The 26,102-nt window shown below is 40.0% G+C and overlaps 1 protein-coding gene across 1 annotated transcript; it reads right to left on the bottom strand.

The window, feature by feature from the left end:
* Positions 1 to 7,470: 7,470 nt before the first annotated feature.
* Positions 7,471 to 19,485, bottom strand: PSKH2 (protein serine kinase H2). The gene is given in 9 exon segments (XM_006193945.2): positions 7,471 to 7,592; positions 7,595 to 7,757; positions 14,548 to 14,589; positions 14,591 to 14,632; positions 14,634 to 14,785; positions 14,788 to 14,992; positions 14,994 to 15,207; positions 19,303 to 19,436; positions 19,438 to 19,485. Coding segments are annotated over 9 exon segments (1,122 nt in total).
* Positions 19,486 to 26,102: the final 6,617 nt, after the last annotated feature.

The raw sequence follows: 26,102 nt of genomic DNA, 5'->3' as shown, positions 1-26,102 counted from the left end.
TGGAGTTTGGGGGACCTGGGTTGCCCTTTCCTCGGGGCACTGCGGCAGGCTCCAATTCCTGGAGAAAATCCCGGTGGCCCCCAAGGCTGTGGCCTCATCCTGCTGCCACGAGGAGGGGAGGAAACTTCTCTCCAGCAGGAGTGGGACACCGGTTGTGAGCCCGCCCCAGTGGCCGCCTGCTGGAGCATGTGACAGTGCCCTGAGCTGACAGAGCAGGACAGCCGTGTCCAGGCTCTCGTCACTAGCGCAGCCTGATATCACTGCCCTGCAGCACAAGCCAGAATCGTGCTGAGAATCAGTGGTTTGGATTATCACTTGAAAGACAGGTAAACTATCCCTTCCTTTTGATTTTACTAAAAATCCTTCTCTCCAGCAATCCAGACAAACACTGAACTCTGTCCATGGACCATATGCTTCTGAGTTCTCTGGAACTATTTTCACCAAATTACCCATTGGTTTATATCGAGAGCCATCGTGAGCAAGAAACTTGTTGAAGCTTCTCACTGTGTTTTCTGTAAAGATGCTGCTAATTGTATTGCGCTTGCTAATTACACGGAACATTCTCTCCAGGAGATCCCACAAGAAATTTTCTTTGGAGTCTCAGAGTCAGGAATGAATGTGCTTCCTCCAAGCAGCTAATTAAAATGAATTTGCTTTAATGTTATGGGCACTTTGAAGCACACACCTGCCTTCGTCTTTGAATGGACTGCTGGAAAGCTGAGAGTCAAAAAGTTTATCTTTGGTAAATTTCCTTCTACAATTTGTGGTCTTTAATATTTTTATTTATAATTTTTATGCAATCATTTTACCTTCTCACTTCTGCCTATCCTTTCTACTCTCATTTTAACTTTTCCCTGCTTTCCTCTTCTACAAAGCAATTCAAATTGATCTTCACCTCATTTTGATTTACTTATGTAAGATACCCCTTAAAACTTTTTAAATAGGGAAATGACTAAATAAATAAAGACTGGAATATCTGGTACTTTGAATTAATTTTTTCTCAGAGGCAAATAAAATAGTTCTCTTTTTCCTGAACTGATATACTGAGAGATACAATATAAATATAGAATTTTATAGAATTGGAAGAATTCTATAGGATATTGTTTCAAACAAATCCACTAGTTAATACTCGGAGCACCATTTCATGAAAGATCGGAAGTGGAGTCCCGAGGCCAGGACCACAGACAACAGAAAGAGGAAGACAAGGGTTTCAAAAGCCAAGCCTAAGGGAAGACGCCAAATGTGACCTCACAGCTGGACACGTAGGCGATAATTCCCAACTGCAGTGGGTTGAATGGTGACCCTGCAACATATGTCCAAGCAGAAACCCAGAATGTGATCATATTTGGAATAACGGTCTTCTAAAATATAATCAAGGAAAAGATCTAGAGACGAGATCATCTTGAATTAAAGTGGTAAATCCAATGACTAGTGTCCTTATATGAGACAGCAGAGGAGACACAGAACACACAGAGGGAAAAGCCACATGAAGACCGAGGCAGAGCTTGGACTGCAGCCACAAGCCGAGGGGCAGCCAAGGTTTGTCATCAACCACCGGAAGCCAGGAGAGAGCCAGGAGCAGCTTGTCCCTCAGGACCTCCACGAGGAATCAGACCTGTAGACACTGTGATTTCAGACTCTGGTCTCCAGAACTGTTAGAGAACACATCTGCATCGTTCTAAGCCACCCACCTTGTGACCATTCGTTTCAGGAGCCCTGGGAAGCCAATGCACCATCTCAGGTCTCCAGATTCAAATGCACACTAACCCACGTTTTAGGTTTCAGAACCTTTCTCTGTGAATTTAACTCTTGGTTAGAGTGAGTTTTTGAAAGTCAAGCTTCTTGACTTTGAAAAAACATTCCAAACAGATCAGTAATTCTTTGTCATATTAAGTTGAAGATGTTTGTACTTGAGCTTAAATATTTTAACTTTCCAGAAGTTTATACAGTGAGAGACTATTCACCATCACATTTTTCTGACATATTTTAATACACAATGGTATGACGTGCAGCAGAATGAGAAAATACAGCTTCTGTGTGCATGAATTCTATTATCCTGTTATGTCAATCAAACGCAGAACTCCTCAAAATACAGTTATCAACTTTATACTTATATCATGCAAAGTAGATCTTTGTGACAAACTTTAAAAATATGCAAGCAAAGAGTAAACAATCACATAACTGTCAGAAGACAGGGAGAAAGAGTAAGAGAGAAAATACGAAGGTAAGAAAACTCAAGCAAGACAAATAATAAAAGACAAAATTTAAATGGATATTAAGACAGTGATGAAAGAGGAAATTGATATAATTATTTGGGATAACCTTGTTTTTTCTGTTAGAAAAATATAGAAGTGATTTCCTAAAAGTAATAAGAAATGTAAAAGGAAATATAAGATTTAATGTGCCTTTTATAAAGTAATCTGAGTGTTCTTTTCACTGAATGCACATGAACCCTGGTCAAGTAAAACATATCTAAACATTTAGAAACTGGTCTGTAATACCTAATTTCACCAGAGGATGGTAGAAGAGAGTCAAAACTTAAGAAAAAGTGCTCATTTACATTTTTCTCTCAGGAGTTCACAACAAAGTTACCTGATATGTCTAATTTATAGAATTTTCAAAATATTTTTTTTTCAAAAATAAAATGGAGGAAGATGATACGGCCAGGAGTTTGGTTGATTTGCTCATGAGTTGGCTTCACTTGAGGTGGAGAGAGAAGGGCGGGAAGAAGTCCACCGTGGGACGTTAAAACATAACCGGCAAGTTCCTCGTCACATCAAATCAACACAGCAAGAAAGTAAGCCTGTGAAAGAACTACGGATTTTTCAAAGAAACAATTAGAAATAAACTGAGTTGGTCGGTAAGAACTTTACAAAAGCTGGAGTGAAGGGAACTTATTACCTAACCATAGCCTTCCATTCAAAACCCTTAAAAGATTTGGGGGCAGTTAACGAGGATCCGCGAGTAGCCAGCAGGAAAGAGAAGGGTGGTTTTTCCTGCTCATGAAAATTCTTATGGTACATGTCGCTAGACATTTTGTGCTTTTCCCATCTCATCCACCGACTTCTACAAACTGTCAAGAGATTTAGATCAATGGGAACTTTGGCTGCTAAGCGGGGAAACCCCTGGGGCAAGGTCAGACAGGAAATAGTCCATGTTTCATTTTCAAACATCAAGTGCCTCCTAAGTGCAGACTACCAGGCGCTGGGGTTTCAAAGATAAATAAGGTTGATCCCTGCCCTTGAGAGATTAAAAATACAGTAGTCATGAGCCGCTGTCAGCCTCTCGGTCCTTCTAGCCTGTGGGTTCTCTCACTAACGGTCCCCGGTTACGTTAGTGAGACTCAGTGTCAAGATCCTCTTCAGGGCATCTGAGTCATTTCTCCCTCTGCCTGGGTTCCTGACCCTTCTTATGTGGTCCCTGCTGCCCCAGATCATCTCCCTGGATTCCAAACTCCCCATCATTGTTCGTCTCTGAGACTTGATCCATCTTCCTAGCCAGTCCTACCTCCATGCCCTGTGTTCAGTAGCCTCTTTTGGCCCTGCTATACCCTGGGTCCTCACTTTGGGCTAGAGGATGCCCACAGATGGGCTAAGTCTGGGCAACCCTCATAAGCAAAGGATATGAAAGGAAATTATCTATGGAAATTGCAAATATTTACACAACTTCGGGTAATATTGTATCCCACTATTTCTTTGTCAACATGGACAAAATTTAAGACCTCAGAGCCTTCCTCTTGTATTATCTCCTGGAAGTAATCCAACATAGAGGTTGTGGGAGGAGTTCTGAGTTTCTAATTGTAGACCTGCTGTGTTCCCATGAAAAAATTACTGCACATCTCTGAGCCTAAGTTTCCTCATCTGTAAAATCCAGTTAGGGATAATACCTGTATCATAAGTTTATTGTGAAGAGTAAATGAGGTCATGCATGTTAGATGTCTTGGGCATAGTTCTTGGCACAAAGTAAGTGTTCAGTAAATGTTAGGACAGAATAACTTGGCCACATGTTAAAGCTATTTTGTAATCATTTAACAGATCTGAAAGTATTAGCGTTAGAATTTTCATTGCTTGTATTTTTGTTCTGAAATTTTCAATTGGAAAAGATATAAAATATCCAGTTACATAAAGAACCAGTTTTCCCAGCTGATTAGTCAGCCAGTTTCCAATTTCTCTAGGGCTGCTTATTCAAGCTTTTCTGTTTTTGATTTTTTCATTCTGCCATTTGCATTTTTTTTAAATGGAGGTGCTGGGGATCAAACCCAGGACCCTCCTGCATGCTAAGCACACACCCTAACACTGAGCTGTACCCTCCCCCCAACTTGCATTTTCAACTGGATCTTCTTTTTACTACAGACTTAAAGCAAATACATCAGCTAAAAATTGTTTAAGGTACAAACTGGTATAAAATTAAAAGTGAAACTTTCCCTTTCATCCTAGACCCCCTCTTCTTTTTATCCCAGAGATAACCAGTATCCTTATCAAATTCTTACAAGTCGTTCGAACTGTTTTCCTCACAAATGAGACCATCCTATAATACTCCTCTGCACCTGGCCTCTTTATTTTACACAATAACGTGTCATATAGCATGACATAAAGATCTACCTTGTAATTTTTAATGGTAGTTGCCCATTGCTTAGATGTAACATGCTTTATTTAAGGAAGTTCCCGTATTAATAGGCATTTGCTTATGATTCCTGTTTATATAAATAACAATGTTTTATACACTTTTACACGTATATCTTGCACACTTTGGCAAGAATATGGGTAGCGCGAATTTTAGAAGTGTCACTGTTAGGTCAAAGGGCCACTGCATTTTAAATTTGAATAAATATTGCTGCCACACTGTCCCCCCCTCCACCCCGCACCCCCCTGAAGTGGAAGCAGCTTGTACACCTCTGCCTCAGTGGTGCAGGACAGTATGTGCTTCCCTGCAACCTGCACCGCACTCATCATCCAGGTGGTAAATTGCATTAATCTGATAGATGAAAAATTACTATCTCTTTGTTGTTTGAATTTTCATTTTTTAAGCGAAATTGAGCATCCTCACATTCTTATTAGCCATTTGTATTTTTATGAACAATCTGTCAAAATATTTGTCCGTTTTTTCTATTCCTTTCTTGACTCTGTATTTTTCTATAGTAAAGGAATTAACCCATTGTTTGCCATATGTGATACACTGCAATTTATACTAAAAATATTTGTCACTAATTACATATTCATATTTATATATCACATATAGGTGTCCCACACATATAACCTAAAAGATAAAATTAAAATAGAAAATTAAGACAGATTTTATGGTTATAGTAAAGATTACTCTAGCATTTTATTATTGTATTTAACAAAATAAATTAAGTGATATCAACTGATGAATCATTATTTAATATATTTATCCACTCATATGAGTGATATTAAGTGATACAGTTAATAATAATAATTTAAATCTTCTTTGCGTCATTTTACAAAAATTTACTTGTACTAGAGGTCAGACCATAAGCACCTTGGCTGGAGAACTAAATTTTGGAGTTTTCTTCCTTTAATACAGCATTTATATTTATTCCATGGTGGGTATTTAGAGCCATCCAGATATTTGATTAAATGATTCTAGAAGAAACCTGGGCTATCCAAAAAGAATTAGCAGTAGAGGAATGAAGCAAGATGATCACATATATATTCCTGTGTAAGCTCTAGTGGGCGATGCATGCTAACACTAGAGAAAAATCACTGTTGTCTGATTCAGTAAAATCCCATTTTCCAGTGAATAATGCCCCAATTAGGCTGTAAGTTTCTGATGGAAATATACTGCCTCTTAAGATTCTCTTTTGTTTTGAATTTTGTTGGTAAGATGAGGTCTATTCTCTTAGCAAATGTTTTATCCTGCATTACATTACTGTTAGCTCTAAGTACAAGGTTGCACAGTAGATCTCGGGAATCTTGCTTGACTAAAACTTTACACCAGTTCATTACTAACTCCCCTCCTCAGCCTTCCCTCAGCCACTGGCCACCAACTATTCTACTCTTTGATTCTATGAATTTGATCTAGTTTAGATACCTCACGTAAGTGGCAATCCTGCAATGTCTGTTTTTTCTGTGACTGGCTTATTCAATTTAGCGTAATGGACCAAGTTTCAGCCATGTTGTCACATACTGCAGAATTCCCTTCTTTTTTAAGGCTGAGTAGTATTCCGTTGTATGTATACACCATGGTTTCTTATCCATTCATCTATCAATGAACACTTAGTTTGCTTCCACATCTTGGCTTTTGTGAATAATGCTGCAATCTCTCTTGCGGATCTCAATTTCAGTTCTTTTGGATAAACACTCAGAAGTGAGATTGTTGGATCATACAGTAGTTCTATTTTTAATTTTTTGAGAAGCTGCCATGTTTTCCATAGTGGCTGAACCAATTTACATTCCCATCAACGGTGTACAGGGATTTCGTTTTCTGCACATCCTTACCAACACTTGTTTTGTTGATGACAGATGTGAAGGGATATCTTACTGTGGTTTTGATTTGCATTTCCCTGATAATTAGTAATGTTGGGCACTTTTTCATGCACCTGTTAGTCATTTGTATGTCTTCTTTGGAGAAACATCTATTCAAATCCTTAGCCCACTTTTTAAAATCGTTTTTTTTTTTTTTTTTTTACTTTTGAGCTATAGGAGTTCCTTATATATTGGAGATTAACCTCTTATTGGATATATGGTTTACAAACATTCTCTCCCATTGTGTAGGTTGCTTTTTTATTTTGTTAATTACAAACATTCTCTCCCATTCTGTAGGTTGCCTTTTTGTTTCATTAATTGTTCCCTTTGCCATGCAGAAGTTTTTTAGTTTGAGGTAGTCCCACTGGTTTATTTTTATTTTGTTGCCTGCTAAGCTTTTTATATGTCCCCATAATTAACAATTTCCATGAATACCTGCAGACTAAAGATGAAGTTAACAGACACTTGTAACTGTCTAGAGTGTTACCCAGTGGTTATTAACACCATACACTGGTCATAAATATAAATCAGTAATTTCAGGGTAAGTACATTTATTCCCTGTATCTAACCATCCCTGCCATGTCTTTGATTCATCATTCCCTCATATATTCATCCTTTATTCCTATAATCTATTATTTTATCTAATTCATCAATTCTTAAGAGATTTTTTTCATCTACTATTTCCTACTATTTTTTTCATCTTCCTATTTCCTATTATGTACTATTTACTATATTAGTCATCTTTTACAGCAGTATATTTTGGAGAATTAATATAGTTCCTGTATAAACATGGGAGAAATTATAGCTTAAAAAATGTTAAAAGGGAAGGTCACCACTACCCAACAATAACCACATGCTTCTGTGTCTTGGAGTCCTAGGGTGACTTTATTGTGATGAAATGGTCTCTGTTGACCTAATGCTGTTCAGGAAGTCAATGCAACTGGCTTAAAATTGAATGAAAGTGATTTGAAAGGCCATCCGCTCACTAAAGTGAAGACAGTGGTGATTCTTCTACCATTAAGTTTCCCTTGCTCCACGTAAACCTTGATTTGTAATAAGACGGCGACTTAGAAGACTGTGCAGAAGCAGGACTCTGAGAGTGAGGAGCTTCTGCATGAGGTTCTGGGAAACGACCTTCTGAAGGTTCTTCGTGGTGGCCCCTGCAGCCATGGTGATCACCCAGGGCTGGTCCAGGGCCTGCCCAGCTGACATGCGATGACCAGCCTCCAAAATCAGTAGTTTGTCGATAAAGTCCTTCGCCAAGTGGGAGGGCTGAGAAGAAATGTAAATAAATAAAATAGAATAAAATAAAATAAAAATACACACACAAACACACATAGAGAATCATTTTCTTAATTATAAAGATCAATGCTTATCAAATCCAAAAGACTTCTTCAAATAAGGAATTTGAACACTGTATCATTACAAATGGCCAACAGGCACATGAAAAAATGCTCAGTATCACTAATTATCAGAGAAATGCAAATCAAAACTACAATGAGGTATGACTTCACACATGGTCAGAGTGGCCATCATTAAAAAGCCCACAAATGATAAATGCTGGAGAGAGTGTGGAGAAAAGGGAACCTTCTTACACTGTTGGTGGGAATGCAGTTTGGTACAGCCATTATGGAAAGCAGTATGGAGATTCCACAAAAAACAAAAAACAGACTTACTATATGATCCAACAATCCCATTCCTGGGCATATATCCAGAGGGAACCTTAATTCAAAAAGATACATGAATCTCAATGTTCATAGCAGCACTATTTACAATAGCCAAGACTTGGAAGCAACCTAAATGTCCACTGACACATGACTGGATAAAGAAGATGGGGTGTCTGTGTACGTGTGTGTATATACACATATATATGCATATGTATATATATATATATATAATGGAATACAACTAGTTTATTGGGTGTGTATATACATGCACAATGGCAATACTACTCAGTCATAAAAACGAATGAAATAATGCCACTTGAAGCACCATGGATGGACCTAGAGATGATCATACTAAGTGAAGTAAGACAGACAGTGAAAGACAAATATCATATATCATTTATATGTAGAATATAAAATATGCTACAAATGAACTTTATTTACAAAACAGAAACAGACTCATATACATAGAAAACAAACTTATGGTAACCAAAGGGGAAAGAGTGGAAGGGATAAATTAGGAGTTTGGGATTAACAGGCATACATCACTATATATAAAGTAAACAAAAAGGTCCTACTATATAGCATAGGGAACTATATTCAATATCTTGTAATAACCTATAATGAAAAAGAATATATGTGTGCCTATATATGTATAACTGAATCACTATGCTGTACCCCAGAAACTAACACAACATTGTAAATCAACCGTACTTCAATTAAAAAGAAAAAAAGAGGCTCTTGACATGAGAATAAGCATGCTTTTAGTTTTCTATTCATAAAGAAAACACTGAAACTTAAAAGAGGATTGGGTAAAGCTCATCCTCAAAAAAAGAAGATAAGAAAAGTAACAAACAATTGACTTGGCCTATGAACTCTAAATCATTGGTTGACCCATTTTTCCACACATAACATACATTTAGATCTAGTTCCTATATTGTAACCCTCACAAACCATAAAATGAGCAATATAAAAATAATATTAAATCCAGCTATTTCTCAGTTTGTAAAAACCTGTATGCAAATAGTTCTTTTCTCCTCAACTCCATGAATTCCGTTGATGAGATCAAGGTCAAGCAGTGTGACATAATCAGGGACGCCGACAGCTACTTCCCACTCTGATTACCGCCCCTGATGCTGAGGGCAACATCTGCACAGTGTAAATGTGATGCACCACTGTCCCGACTCTTACAAATACTCACTGTTTGTGATGGAGTTTAAAAGAAGACACAGACACATTCAATTTAAGGTAAGTCACAGAAGAGATGAAGAAAATGATATGCAGAAAATGAAGTATGATTTGAAAGATTCATAATCATTAAAATTTTCTGTAAAAAAACTTTTAAAATAAAAATATCATTTAAAAATATTGGGTGCCACTTTTTTTTTTTTTTGTAAGTGTAAGTATTTAGGAACTAAATTACAGGAATGGGAACCAAATTACTAGAATTACGGCCTAACTGAGATAGGGTGTCATGTTCATTATTGGCATCATGATGGAAAAAGAATGAAAGGGAATTCAAGTATTATATCTTCTGCTCTCCTGTTCTTTTTTCTTCCTTAATAACCTGAGTGAAAAAGAAATATAGGAAAGAAAAAATAAGAGATATTAGTGGAGATAATGAAATAGAAAGAAACTGGGGTCATGGCTGGGGAGCATAACTATCAGATCTGTTACTTCCAAGGGATGTATCAGTGGGGAGGGTGTAGCTCAGTGGTAGAGCCCATACTTAGCATGCATGAGGTCCTGGTTTCAATCCCCAGTGCCTCCATTAAAACATAAATAAACCTCCCCCCCAAAAAAACACAGCAGCCAAGGGAGCTCATCAATATGCTTTTTTCTAACAGTACAACATCACAGGTGAGTCTAAGCAGTTGGACACCATTTTCTATTAATGTCCATGTGGGTTATTTTTAAAATATGTTTTTAACACCAATGTTTATCCTTATCGACTAGCTAATATGATTATAAGGCTTGTTTTATTATCAATTTATTTCACACCAAAAAATGTTTCCTGTGATATAATGGAATCTAATGAGGCCAGAATATGTGATTCTCAACGCATTGGCAAGAATTTGTAATTTATCATTAATATGAAAATGCTAATGCTACCCTTTCCTCACTATTCCATTTCAAAGATGAAAAATGTACACTTGATAAGTAAAGTTTATCTATCTACATATATATACGTATAAGCAAAATTCAAACTTAAACAAAATTTTACTTAAGAAAATTCAAACTTCCAGTCCCAATATTTTCCATATTAATAGTAATTATAACAGAAATAGCTAACACATATATAGCACTATAGTAATAATGTAGTACTAATACAGTAATAATGTAGCACTCATATAGTAATACTGTAGTAATAATATAGTCATAATGTAGTACTAACTTAGTAACTAATACTATAAATCTATTCTAAGCCCTTTACATCTATTAGCTCCTTTGATCCTCACCACAACCCTGTTAGGCAGACATTGTCATTACTTCCATTTGACAAAGGAAGAAACCTGAGATATAGAAGAATTAAGGAGCACGCCCCAAGTCACACAGTCAGAGAATGGCAGAGCTGGGGAGTGGAGGGCAGCCAGCACGGCCCCGGACTGTGCTCCTAACCTTCACACCACACTGCTTTACAAAAGACTCGTACAAATATGTGTTCACAGGCACACAAGTGCTCTAAAAGTCTTAATTTTTTATTAGTCAACTTATTCCCTTTTATGTGCTCTTGCATATGCTGTTCTATGTAGAAAGTACTCGCCTCCCGTTCAGAAGCTCCTACACTTCCTCCGAGTCACAGCTCACGTGTCCCCTCCTTCAGGAAATCTGACCCAACCTTCCTATGCAGTGAAAGACTCTCTTTCTTTGCTCCATGGACCTTGAGCCTTTGTTCCTATGTGTCAGAGTCCTTATATTTGAAGAGATGCAGAGTAAAACTTGGTCTCTCAGACAAGACCAAGAGATCCCTAAGCGCAGGGACACTGAGCATTTTTCATGCGGGTGTTCCCAGAGCTGAGCATGATTCCTGTCATGAAGAAGGAAGAGGTTCAAATGGTCTCCAGGAGCATTGTGGATGGGTCTCCAGGAGCATTGTGGATGAGTCCCCAGCATGAGCCCTGCCACCTTGCCAAAGCCATTGGGATGGCATTGGTGACCAAGCACATAAGCCAAGTCCTCACTCTCATGGTGGGGAGAAAAGCTTTGCTCTCTCCCACCCCTTTCCTACCATGTGCTGTGTCTTGCATTTCAGGGAGCACCTGGAATGGGGAACCCTCACCTCTATCCTGCAAAACCCAGTAGAGTAGAATAAATGTAGCCTTCAAACCACCTGAATATTCCAGGATGAATCTAATAATTTCATGAATTACCTAATAGTTTGCCTTAATGATAAATTTAAAATTTGTATTCTATATTCAATGCAGTGATAGTTGAGACACATTTACTCATGGAGACAAAGATTAGAATCTCAGTATTTTAAAAAGCAATTTGTTTTTATGAAATGCATTCTCTATGCTTAGCTTTTTGTGATATATTATTGAGGACGAGTGGAAAAATATGAGAGTCCCAGCCCTCAAGGAGCCTACAATGTCTTAGAAAGAAGACATACAGATTAAACGTCAAAACAAAACAAATTAATGTAACCTAAGCAGTATTCACTGGAAAAATAAAAAAAAAAAAAAAGAATAACACAGTGGAATGGTCATTGAAGTTTCATGAAAAAGAATGTATTTCACACCAAAAATCAACAGAAATTAGGGGGTGGGGTATAGCTTCATGGTAGAGCGAATGTTTAGCATGTGTGAGGTCCTAAGTTCAATCCCCAGTACCTCCATTTAAATAAGAAAAAATTAACACTATAGCTAACTTTTTGCATATACATGAGTGGGGCTCCAGTACAGTTGTGCCAAGTGTCTAGTAAAATATTTGCTATTTATATTAAACATACCTCTCCTCTTCACCATCGGCAATACAGCACTTACATCTCTGGATGTTCTTATCTATTTATTTCACTTTTCCACCTGCCTTATAGAGAAAAGAAGCAATTCACACAATGTGTCATACTGTTGCCAGTGGATGCAACTGGTGTTCCAGGTTCTTGTCCCATCCCAGAAAGAATTCAGAGACAAGATGTAGTGGTTAAAAAAGTAAAGTGAGGATTTATTAAAGGATGGATAGTACACTCTCCAGGGGAGAGCGGGCAGGCTCAGGTGAGCAGCTGCCCCGAGTTTCTTTGGCAAGTTGGTTACATAGGGTATAAAAATGAAGGGACAGAATATTCATTGGGGAAGGAAGGGTTTCGGGTCATATCCCCTGATGTTCATATCAATTCCACCTTTCCAAAGAGAGGAGGGATTTTTGTCCTTATTCAGTCTGGATCTGAACTGTCATGATGTCAGTGCATGATGGGTACCTCTGATCTGCAAGGCTAATTTTTATTGAAATGAGGGCGTAATGAGCAAAAGGTTACCCTCAGACACTGGAGATTCCTGCCTTTTCTCACCTTTCTTCGTCAGTTTTCTGGCCACTCATCACCCCAAAAGTTGGGACCCCTTAATAGCCCAAAGGTTCCTGCTTTTCTTTCTCTGCCCAGGGGCCCCTGGTGCTTACATGATGCGTGGTTTCCTGTATCTGGCTTGTGCCCTTCCTTTCTGCCCAATTCCTGCCTTTGGGTCTGTGTTCCCCTTTCTCTGCTCATATCTAGCTATCTGCCTGCTCTAACGATACCTGGAATTTCACTTATAGACAGAAGGACTTTTAAGAAGACAATACAAATTAATTTCCTTTCATGATAATATGGTCCTTATTTTACAACATCAGGTGTGGGGATGGTTTGTTACGCAGCAACAGATAGCCCAAACAGAAATATGTGCTCTTTGTAAACAAAACAAAGCAGGAACACAAATAGATGCAAATTACAGAGAAGAAACCAAAATGATCCATAATCCGCAAACCAGAAGATAAATTCTGTTAACAAGGTATTGCATCGTATTGTATTTCCGCCAAGACTTTTTCCTACACATGCATTTTCCCACATGATTGTGTTCATACTCCATACACAGTTTGGATTCTGCCTTTTTTTTACCCCCTTCCAGTATATTGGAAACATTTCCCAATACCAGTATAATTTTCAGACATGCATAATTTAGGGACTATCATATGAATGTCTCATAATGTATTCAAACATTCTCTGACGATTCGTTTCAATTTTCCAGTTTGGTAGGAAACCCAGATGAGCATCATTAGAATGAAACTTTTGCTGCACCTGAGATTATTTCCTTAGATTCTCAGAAGTGGAATAAGCAGATCAAAATAAGTAAACTTTTTGAAGTTCTAGATGTGTATTTTCAAATTACTTTTCAAGAAATCTACAACTCATCCCCTTGGAATTATCTACAAGACTGCTAACCTCTTAGCACTTTTAGCAGCAATGAATAGAATTAAGTTGAGTATTTCTTTTATCTTTATCAATTTGAAAGCCAAAGAAAAGATATTGTCACCTTCATTTGCATTTCTTTGGTCATTAATGAGGCTATTCATTTTTTAAGTTTTTAATAATCAGTGACATTCAACTGTCTGGGAATTCGTCCCACCCTTTCCTACCTCCCTGTGTAAATCTTAGTTCTCAATTACCAATTTGTCTGAGTTTCTTAAAGCATGTACATGTACCGTAAGATAGTAAATCTGTCAGAGAATAGAAAGTGTGATTTTTCAACTTGTTATGTAGCTTTTAGTTTTACATATAGAAGTCACACTTGAAATATGTATAATCAAACTATCAATACTTTTCTTTATGAAGAAAAAAAAAAAAAACCTTTATAGTTAAACATAAATTTGTTCACTTCTTCAACATGAAATGAATTTCCTGTTTTGCCCGGCATCCCACACATAAGCATTGGAAACTTTCCTTCCCTAAACAAAACAACAAAAAGTTAAACACAATGATCAACACTGGGAGTTCCAAGTTGAAACAACGGATAAATATTTTACGCCAACTGTGAGGTTAAACATTTCACTGAGAAAACACTATGTCCCAAAAGGGGCTTGGCTTGTCAGTGTCCTGTGCTAACCACAGACAACTCAGTCATCGAGGCCCTTGCTACCTTGAGGCCAATGGCTCTTTGCCTCACAGGAGACACTTAACAAATGTCTGGAGACAATTCTGGTTGTCAGCAGGGGGGAGGTGTGTATCTAGTGCATCCATAGATACCAGTATCTACCAGCAGGGTATCTACTGGTACCAGCTGGGTAGAGGCCAGGGATGTTGCTAACATTCCTACATCCTCCCTTCTCCCCACCCCACCCCCCATAAAGAATCATCCCACCCTAAATGGCAATAGTGCTGAGGTCGAGGAATTATTCAAGTCCAACTCAGTAGGAATAAATTGAGCACTTACCTCTCCCATATAATTATATTTGCCATTCAGAATCTCCCTGTAAAAGCCTCATATGGCTTTCATCATCACAAGGCGGGAATCCACTAAAGTGAAACATACATGATTAATATACCAAGAGCCCACGTGTCAACTGCACCAGGATACGGTTTCCTTAGCAAAACCTCAGGGGCTATGTAATCTGGGGTCCTGCAGAGTGCCCTCATTGTCCAGGCACCACTTTTGTGCCCAGACTGTGTCAACCAAAATCTGTGATTAAAATTTCTGACTTTGCACCTGGGTGATAATATAAGCGATTTTCAAGCTTTAGGTCCTTGTGAGTTATTCTCAATGCGTGCAAATACCTAATGCCATCAGCAACCATCTGGAGGGTCCTGACAGCATCCTGCTCTGTAGTGGATCCTTGGGTGAGGAGTCAATCGAAGAGCTCCCCTCCCTTGGCCATCAGGCTCCATCACGATGGAAACTCAACCCTGGACCTCAAAGATCTCCATGAGCTGGACACTGTCACGACGGCTAACCCGCCACAGGATGGTGAGCTCAGATTCACACACCACTCTGCCTTCTCTCATTCTGGTTTCCATCACTTTTATTGCAAAGGGTTTCTTGGTGGTTTTCTGCTCCACCCTGACAGCCTTGCTGATAAGGGCCTTGATATCATATCTGTTGGAAGAAAAGCCAAATCTGTTATCCTCTGAAGTGATGATTTTCAAAGTTATCCAATTTGATGTTTTACATCTTTTCTTTTTATTCCCCCATCCACTTTCCTTGTTTATTGTTGTTTAATTGTGTTTATTATTTTTGAAAACCACCCCACATCCTCTTTTGAAATGGAAGTACGTGATAGAAAAGTAGTTAGTTAGAAGAAAGACAAACCACTGTACTAACAATAGCTACCACGTGTTTCATATTTGTTATCTGCCAGGAATTGTATGTTTTTTTTAAAAAATCCTATCTTACAAAATTCCAGCTGGGTGATATTTAAAAAGTTAAGTGATTTCCCAAGGCCACCCAGATTGTAGTTGGAATAGATGAGATCAAAATCCAATCCCTTCAAATTCACTTCTCTAAAATCTCCCTGAAGAATTCTGGGACCTCCAGCTACCATTTTCTTTCCTTCCTCCAACTCTTGTGTTTTTATTATTCCGCAACAACCACCACCAAACCAGGTGGAGAGAATAAAAAAGAAGCTTAATCCTGTTTATAGCTTCTCCAAAGAAGGAGGGAACCACATCAGGAGACAGGGTACAAAGAGTGGTCTTCCTCGGGTTACTTGACGGTGAGCATTCAGCCCCAGGCACCTCTCCCATCTCACCCAAGGTCACTTCTTTGTAGATGACCACTGAGAAAGTGGACTGTTATATATGTAGCACTATATTATATATGTGCCGGTGTAAGGGCAGCTTTCAGAAGACTGGTGGGCGCGGTGTTAGGATTACCCTGCAGCCTGCAAGCTGTCCATGGTTTACCCCAACTTGAGCAAACAGAATTTTAACCTGGGATGTATGTGAGTGATGTGTAATTATCTCCCAGAAAATCCAGGAAGTCAGCTAGGATTTCAAAGGCTAGGGATCTTAAACTTTCCTTGTTAACGTCGATCTAAATTTAAGAATCCTGTCAAACTTTAACTTTCTATCTCTATTCAAGAAATATTGAGACAATGCCAGACTTAGAATTATGATTTTACAACCGGAAAGATTGTAAAATGGGAATGATTGAATCCAACCCCTCATTCTACAAATGAAGACATTTGAAGATCAGCTTAGCCGATTGGTTAAACTGTGGACTGAGGATTAGAACCCAGGTCTCCTTGCATCATAATTTGGCATTTTTCCCACTTTAATTAAAACTTCTCCCAAGGAAGGATGCCAGCAAATGGAATAGACTCTCGGAGGACGCTGGGAGAAGGTAATTCTTTGTCACATACTCAATACTAACGATTCAAACGCAAGTATCAATCTGTGTTTAAATGGCCTTATTTTTTATTGCTGAGTTTTTTCTTCCCATAATTTTTTTTTTTTGTATCCTTTTTTATTTCTTATATTCCGTGCTGACTGAATAAAACTGGCATTTGGCTATCCCGGCTCACAGAAAACACCTTTGTTCTATACAGTGCATTTAATTTTCTGGCCAATTACCTTATCAAAACAGCTAGCAATTTAGTAATCTTAAATGGTTTCTGTCCCCTCTTCTCTTTCCAACTCTGCTTTTTTCATTCACATGCACTCCCAGTGTGATTTTGAAGGTAATCACAGGCATTTCAAATTCTATTGCTTTACGGACCAACCCATTACCTCTTAGCATGGATGAAAGCACTTTGCAAATACTAATTTATCACTGTGCCCTCAAAACTGCAGGAAAATTCATTTACTCACGAGGTAAATCATCAGCTGTCTGACGGATTACTGTTTCTGAGGAATTACACTCTAGCTCCAATAAAGGAAACTTATTCTGTACTGTTAAGGGGCCTTTCTAGCCCCAATGTGTGAAAAAATGCGAGTGATCTGGCATTGGGGGAAACAGTGGGCTTTCAGCCAACTTTTAGAGTAGTGGAAATAAGTGGTTTCACATTGAATAACAAACATCCCATAACAAATTCCTGAAGCTGCAGCTTTGCTTCTAAGACCTTGATGGCCATGGATGGTGACTCTTTTTATGAGGATGGTGACTATTTTTATGATGTGGGCAGCTGTATCTTGTGCATTTCCTGGCTTGGAAGGGATAGCAATAAATGTTGAATGAAAGAATCACTCACTAAACACATATTATTTGCAAATTATCTCCTGTATTTTGGAAACGTTAAGGATGGAATGAGGCATGGGAGAACGCATCTCCAAGGAAGGTCCGCCTCCCCCACTCCACTCCCTACTCCCCTCTGCCACAGGGCAGCCTCAAAGTCACTTCTGTAGATCGTGCAAGTTTCCATCATCCCAGAGATGAGAGAAAATGAAATTATTACTGTGACCTCGGCTGCTACAAACTGGGAATTTTTTGAAAACGATGAAAAAAAATGAAACATGAAAACAATAATATTATCACAACCCTGTTTGATAGAAGCAACTGGAATGAGCTCCAAAGAAAGTGAAAATACAGACTTAAAGATCTGTCACCTGTCTACTGTTGTGGGATCACAACGGAGAGGAAAGACAGCTATGTTCTAGACACAATCCTGCCACCAATTTGGACAAGTCACTTAATCTTCTGGGCTGCAATGCCTCATTGGCTAAAGAAGAGCCCTGAGTCAGTTTTTAAAGCCCTTTCAATCTTGAGAGTTTCTGCTTCCACGACCCTTTGATACTCTAAGGGGCAGGGACTACCTCTTGGGGGAGGCTATGAGGGCGGATAAAGAGGTGGATAACCAGAGGGCCCTGGTTACCGATGACCAGAGACACCATCCAATCAATTCAATCTTGACAAGACCCCATGTCCACTGATTCAAGTCCAGCCGGATCAGCTTGGTTCTTCTCTAAGCTTAGCCACAACTGGACGAATCCTCCAGTCATCCATGTACTGGAAGCTCTGAGGAGGCCAGGAAATGGCTCTGCATAGATTCTGGCCAGAACACCATGATGAGGTCACCACAGAATCCTAGGACTAGAAGTGTCCCCGAGCAGCCAGGGGAGCCACCCACCGCTGTGGCCCAGCAAGCAGGGCAGTGTGGAAAGGGACCCTGTGATTTCCTTCCTCTACCTGGCCAACGTGGTGCACTGAGGAAATTACTTCTCAGGCCAACCAACCTGCTTTCCCTGCTCATTTCTTACCAGTCAGCTAGGAAGACAATAAAAAGAATTGCGCTAATATCTACATGAGAACTCGCACCACGCACTGTGCTGCATAATTTACATATATTACTTTAACCATCCTCACAGCATTCTTATGAGGTAAGCATTGTTATTAGTCCCATTTTACAGAAGTGGACACTGAGGAAGGAAAAAGGATAAGGAAATTCCAATCACACACAATAGAAAAGACTGGTTGATTCAAAAGCCAGTTTCTAGTCCACCAACTATGATCACCTTTTCTAGAATGTAGTGGAAGGTCCTTCACACACAGCCCAGCTCCCGTATATGGGTGGCGGGGTCCCTGTCGGGGTGAGCAGCCGTTTCCCCAACTAAGAGGTCCGGGAGCCCCTCCTGTTTCTCAATGCTGCTCCTTCTTTCCTTTTGGTCTGGAACTTTCTCTCCCCTCCGCCCTCCCTGCTCTTTAGAAGAGAAACTGCCCTGGATGCTTGTTACCTACAGAGAGGAAGACGGAATTCCAAATTATTGCCATCGAGGTCAAAACTACTGCAACAGGGGAGAAGGACTGAACTCAATTGTGGAAACAAGTCAAGAGACTTGTAAGGCTGGAGTGAGTCTGCAGGAAGTCACCAGAGGGCGTAAGAGAGACGCTGTCCACGTGACCGGGACCCCCGTGTACTGCAAGTTAGACCCCTGCCCTCCCACAGAGACTGGACAGTAGGAGCCCCCGTCTTTCCTGGTGATTACATTTCAAAGGAATGCCAGCTGGGTCCTTGAGAAAGACATTTCTGGGTTGTAGAAGGTTTACCTCTCAAAGGGGTAGAGGGGATGGAGGGAGGTCAGGGGCCTTCGATCAGAAAGCCTGTCTAAGGTCGCCAGGCCCAGGGAACATGAAGGCTGCCTGGGTCAGCATTCACCTTGCTCAGCCCGGCCCCAACCCGACCCTACCCCGGCCCCAGCCCAGCCCCACTCCAGCCTCAGCCCAAACCTTAGGCCCTCGCTTTGCTTGGTGCTTTACCTGCTGAGGCCCCGGGGATGGAACTTGGCTTGGAATTGGGCGCCCTGCATCCTGCCAGCCGCCTTGGTCGCCGCCTCCGGCCCAGGTCCTACGACCCAGCTGCCTTGGCCTTGACCCTCACACTGGATGGGGGCTGGCCGCGGGCGGCTCCAGGACCACCTTCCTGCTGGCACCACACCTCATGCCTGCAGCCGGGAGAAGGGCCTGTGGCTCCCGCGGTGGCTGCCCAGTTATCCCCAGACGGAGAGTGCGGGACAGAGCCCGCACCTCACGGGGTCTCCAAGGAAGAACGCCCAGCTGATGGTCAGGCCGCCACGATCAGCACTGACCACTTACCCATAGTAGATCTGGACATAGTAAAAGCACAGTGGACTCGAAGGCAAGAGCCTGGGCTTAATGCTCAGTGCCTCAGTTTTCTCATCTGTGAAATGGGGACGTGGGCATATCAAGTTATACGAATCTGTAAAGGATATCCTCCCTCGAAAAAGCTTGTATGTCTCCTAGGCGGAGCTCACCCATAGCCAGACGACATGCACATTAAATGTAATACTTTTTAAACCCTCTAAGGTTAAAGTATAGCATTCACTGTGCTCTATGGCATTAACTGAGAGCACTAGCCTGTGTCTTGCACTCCGCTAACCCCTACAGCTGCAAGACATCACCCTCTGGGTGATGCATCTGAGGCAGAAAAATTCTGGGCAAACCCAGATGTCTAGAGCCCAGCCCGATGCACTATGCAAACATGAGGACAACAAGCTGTGGGGGAAAATGTCGCATTGTTTATGATACATAATATTGAGTAACAATATATTGTATTATTAACTGTAATTATTACATAGTATATAACCTTGTATTTTATGTCTTTCATCCTTGTAGTCATAATTATTTATATATGTGGGTATGTGTGTATATTATATACTTTATAAATATCATTCTAATGCATATTTCATGTATTGGTTAGCTACCAATATATTGATTACATATAATTACCTTGATACATTTCATACAGATGACGTGTGGGGAGTGACATTCAGTGAGGAGCAGGCACGACAAGATCAGGCCCCCCCCCTGGCAAGTTGCATTACCGGGAAACAAAATAAGAATCACCTTGGTTCTCAGTCATCCAAAAAAAAAGATTTTTGAAAAGAGACAAAAAAGTGTGATAAGCAAAATTTTTATTAGTGAAAAAAAAAATAGTGAAAGATAGTGCACTCCTGAGAACGAGGGAGCAGGTCAATCCAAGAGAGGAAAAGTGGTGCCGTCCCCCTCATTTTTCCTGTTTTTATTTCCTGGTTTCGTGAGTGATGGATTCATTGATTGATTGACTGATTGACAGCTCAGGTTCCCTGTGCTCTGGATTGCTCCTTTCCCCTTCCTCTCCCCCTGCCAGTGCTCATTTCTGTCTAAACTGCCTGACAGTTATGGATCCAGAGCTGGAGGTCAAGTCTCCCAACTTCCAGCCTACTGCTCTTTCCACGGTCCTTTCCTTTCTAATTTCATTTAACTTTTAGTCTAGCTTAACAGAGAGCATCTGTGTGCAGACCATTTGTCATGGATTTGCCCAGAAGAACTGTACTTGGAAGGAAATTTTAAAATATAACTTGGGGTGTAGCCAAGAGAAAAATGAACCCATCCCTGGAAAAGGCATTTAACTACCAAATAATACAGACTGTTCATGACGAAGAGCCCTCAGAAAGCTCCGAGTACCGGGAAACAGAGAGAAGCAGGCGAATGTCTTGTGCTTTCGTGTCTCAGGCTCACGAATGAATTCACAGAAAAGGAAAAATAAACAGAATGGAAAAGAGAAGAAAAGGGAGCAGATGGAGAGAAGTGAATCATTCAGGTGCCGCGCAGGGAGCAGCGTGGGGGGCAGTGTGGATGCGAGCGGCCCAGTGGATGGGTAGCATCCTCCATGAATCCCGGTGCCGGGCAGGGGTGACAGGCCCCTGCGGTCCCGTGGGGCAGGCCCTCAGTGTGTGCCCCCCACCCCATGCTGGGAGAGCTTTGTCAAGGGCCTCCTGCTAAGCCTGAACCCAACCAGGTTCCCTGAAAATTGGCTAAGACAGTCCCTGGTTTTTAACCCCTGTAAAATACAGAAAACGGTCAATAGAAACCACTGCTTAGTTCTCCTTTGGAAAGCACAACCTATTACCTGGAAGTGTTGTTGACCATATAAATCCCGTGACTGGAGACAAAACTTAACTACTTACGCATTCAAAACTGTTACTTTTAAGGGCTTTTCTCCAAGCTTTGAAATGTTAACATGTTAACACATCATCCATTTGTTCTTTCAGCCTAACTAACCCATCGGAAAGGATCACTTCCCGTGGGGAGTGGTGTCCCACTGCAGTCTCCGGTGTGTATTTCTCTTTATTGTGTATAAATTTTTCATTGTTCTGGAGACCACTCAAACAGTGTTTGGGACCACATGCTATTTACATGTTAATTAACTAGTTTATAGTTATTTAAATTACATATTGTAACCTAATTGAAGTAATAGGGTTGTTCAAATACATTTTAGACTTAAGGCTGGTTTTACAAATGAACTTTTATTTTTATGTCCATGTGCTTAGTGCTTATAAATGGCTTTCTGTAACACACCAGTTAAGTAAATGAAAAAAGGTGTTTAACGTCTGGTTCTGCACTAAACTTTATTCCAGTGGTGTTTTTCTGAAGAGCATTAAATAAACTGAACCTCCAGCTTCTAAAAAAAAAAACAATCTTATCTCATCCTCATCTTCCACTCATTGCCCCAAAGTCACAAATTCTCATTAAACAGTCAGTCATAACATTCATAACAATATGTAACACACTGCTCTGTCACTCAGGGCCGGGTTCCCTCCTATACCCAGTTCTTAAAAAGCAGAGTTAGAAGGGAGCACTGAGTCCTGGGCAATAGAGATTCTGAACCCATAGACCCTTCCCAGAATAACACTCTGGCTTCTAGTTCACAAACTGATTTAATTAAGTAACTTGCTTTGTGAAAGATACCTTCCACAAACTGTAATCCAACCCCTAAAGAATTTTGCACTGAAAGGATTTAAAAAATTATGCCAAATCAATAACTCAAAGACTTACACTGCAATTTAGGGAAAACTCCACTTCTCTTCTACATGAACAATATTTGCGCAAAACACGAAAAATAAAATTATACACTTTTTGTATCCTAGTCCATCGTCAGTCTTTAATACATGTCAGTAAAAGAAAGAGGACAAAACAAGAGATTAAGGGTGTCCCAAGGAGTTATATACTGGGAAGTCCAACAATTCTATACCTTCCTCTATAGTTTAAGAATAAAAAGATAAAACTGAAAGGCATGGTTAACAGATAAAATGAAGAATTCGCTTCATTTAGAATGAGTTCCTCTTGGAATAGCTGCAGTTGTCTTGTTTTTCAAGTTTTCCTTCTCTTTAGAGCCTTCCTACTGGGATGAATTCTCGCTGGAGTGATCTCATGCCTGAAACATCAGTCTGAAGGTGTTTATTGACTTCCTTTCCCCCAAAGTGCAGGGTTTGTGTTTGTCATGACAACTAGCGTGGGGCTCTTTCAAACCAATTTCACATACAAGGCAAAACACGGAACCAACAGCCCAAAGCTGCTGTCTGAGCTTTCTTCCCATAAACCAATAATAAAGAGCCTCTGAGTAGGATGCCTTTGTGTGAAATTCAGAGATGGGGGAAACCTTCCTGCTGTCCTTGGTAGACTGCTTCTCATTATCCCCCAAAAAACAAAAAACTGTGATAATTCAGACAAATTAGTAAGCAATTTTCAATTACCAAAGAGGTCTTGTCTCTGCTACAGTAGTGAATCACTTCCGCTAACTTGCATGGCTCTCCATTTAGCATTGGAAAAAAAAAGAGCATTTAGTTTTTGTTGAATGTCAAGTTTTACAAGTTATTTATCTTATAATTATAAGAGAAGAAGATAGTATTGGTGGGACAGAAAGGAAGGAGGCGGGGCAGAACCATTCAAAGAATGACATAGCAATTAGCACCAAGATGGTGGAGAATTCAACTCCCAATAGACTCTGAGGTCCAAGAAGGCAGGAGATTTGACTTCCAGTAGACATTGAGCTTCATTATACGTTTACTGTAACGTATTAGTGTGGTCAATGGCACTCCCACAGGCTCCATGACGGTTCCAAGGCTGACCATAAAAGGTCAAAAAGAGGGCACTGGCCCAGTTTCTGGGAATCCCAGTCCCTTCCCACTTGCTAGCGTATGAAGTTACCAAGCCCATGAAAACTAGCAACACCACACCTCAGTCTCTTGCTCCCTCACCTTCACAGACAGCCCGCACTCAGCCCATGGAGTGTGTATCTCTCTGAATAGATCTACCTTCACCGTACCATTGCTCACTCTTGAATTCTTTCCTGTGCGAAGCCAAGGACCGTCACTTGACGAGGTGCGTCCCAAGGGACTCAGCCAAGACCCTGGACACGGCCATCCTCTCGCACCCCATTTCCCTGTCATTAGTGTATAGTAGTAAATGGCAGGTAAGCTCTCTGCTGTGAAGTAGAAGCACACATTTGGCTTTTTTTAGTAGTAATGAATCAAAGAAGTCAACAGCCAACACGTGAGTGAAGTCTCCCTATCAGCGTATAAATTAAAGAAACAAGCTAAAGTAAGAGAGTTCTTCTGTGATATTTTAGCTGATTTGCCTAAAGGAATTCTGCTGTCTCAAGTTGACAGTTTGCATCCAAAGCCTTTTAAAAATGGTGATTAGAAATAGGTTTATTACAGGGAAACATATTTACAATATATTTCTGGATGGGAAAAAAAAAAACCTACAAATCTATATAGTGTGATTTCATTCGTTAACTCAATAAAGAGATAAATTCCCACGGTGAGGAAGGAGGCATCCAGCCAGCAAACAAACAGCGAGGAACCAAGGCCTGGTGACAACCGTATAGGAGTGAACTTGCGAGCAGATTCTCCGACCCTTGCTGAGCCTTGAGATGAGTACAGCCCCAGACTGACAGCTTGGCTGCCACCTCAGGAGCGCTTGGCTCTGAAAGTAGACTTTCTAGGTTCAAGTCCTTTTTAACACACTTACCAGCACTATGACCTTAGGAAAGTTACCTAACCTCTCCGTACCCCAAGTCCTTTTACCTATGAATCTGAAATAAGAACAGCACAAGTGTCATAAGGTGGTTGTGAATGACTTCATTCATGTAAAGCTCTTAGTACCTGGAATATTATAAATGTTCAGTAAATATCATTATTGTGATATCTTATATATAGTAATTGCAAATTACACTAAAAGCTAACATAAGTGAATGGTTTTAAGGCGTTGTATTAGTTATCTAGTGTTCCATAATGAATCTCCCCCGAATTTAGCAGCTTTCAAACAACAAAGTCAGCTGAGAAGTGTCCCCTGACTCTCAGGAATAGGTCTCCCTGAGTGGGCCCACCACACTTAAGCACCAGGGAGGCTATGTCTGCAAAAATGCAGAGATAGATTTCAAGGCACGGTTGGCTGGGCCCTCTGTCAGTGATCTCCTTGTAGGAAAAGGTTCTCAAGGTACAGTTCTCAATGCTGCCAAAGATAATCAAGTACCAAGACAATTGTTATGCAAAGAAAACTGTATTTGAATACCCAGATGACCTTTTTTTTTTTGCATTTTTTTTTAAATTGAAAGTATAGTCTCCATGAATAACTGAAAAATTGTGCTGAACACTGGAATTTGACACAACATTGTAAAATGATTATAAATCAATAAAAAATGTTAAAAAAAAAAAAAAGAAAGTATAGTCATTTACAATGTGTCGGTTTCTGGTGTACAGCATGTTTCAGTCATACATATACATACATATGTTCCTTTTTATATTCTCTTTTATTATAGGTTACTGCAAGATACTGAATATAGTCCCTATGCTTTACAGTGGAAACTTGTCCATCTATTTTACATACAGTAGCTATATCTGCGAATTTCAAACTCCCAAAGTATCCCTTTCCACTCCCTTCACTTCCTGGTAACCATAAGGTTGTTCTCTATTAGACAAACTATTTTTTAAATGAGCTTTTTTAACAAGCAAAAATCAAAACTTTTATTCCAAGAATGTCTGCACAGTTTATCATAAACATTTCAAAAACCAGTGGCTTAGAGACCAATTTCTAACTTAAATAAATCAACCTTTCTTAACTATTTCCTAAAAAAGGCCCTGGATTTCCCTGCTGCAAAGTTTAATTCAAACAAGGCTCCAGAAGAAGTTAACAGAAAAAAAAAAAAAAAAAAGAACCTTGGTTCTTGATTGACTTGTGGTTTCAGGGCATTTCCACAACACAGATGAGAGATTCTTCTCATAATCTGTTATCCCCACACAAGACTCTTTCTCCAGGGAAATAACTTTCTCTTCCTAGGACACTGTCAGCTGCCTCCTTGGCAAAGTTTTTCTTTCCGACTGTGAGTCTGTGACCAATTTTCTCTTTCCAGCATTTTGGGAAAACCTGCTGTGGACTGAAATTGGAGGTCACGGTTTCCTTCCAAACATTTGTCTCAGAATGTAGGACACAGCCCTCCGCCCGAGAAGAGCCTATGGCCAAGATGCAAAAGCTTTCAAGACCTAATCTCGTCCCCTGTCATCAGCTCCTCTGGTATCCAAATTTGTCAGGTCCACTATGTGAAGTTTTTAATCTCTGAAATCCAGTTTTGTTTCATTTTGGTTTTTTTTTTTAAGACATTGCTTCTTGGTTTATTTACTTCAATTTCCACTTGCATGCTGGGTGCTTTAATAAAATAGTAAATTTCCATTTGGGGAGGGAGGAGCTCTTAAGTTATTAAATTATTATCATTGATT

Source organism: Camelus ferus, chromosome 29 (genome assembly GCF_009834535.1).
Source record: "Camelus ferus isolate YT-003-E chromosome 29, BCGSAC_Cfer_1.0, whole genome shotgun sequence".
Classification (NCBI taxonomy): domain Eukaryota; kingdom Metazoa; phylum Chordata; class Mammalia; order Artiodactyla; family Camelidae; genus Camelus; species Camelus ferus.
This window is presented reverse-complemented; position numbering and strand designations above follow the sequence as displayed.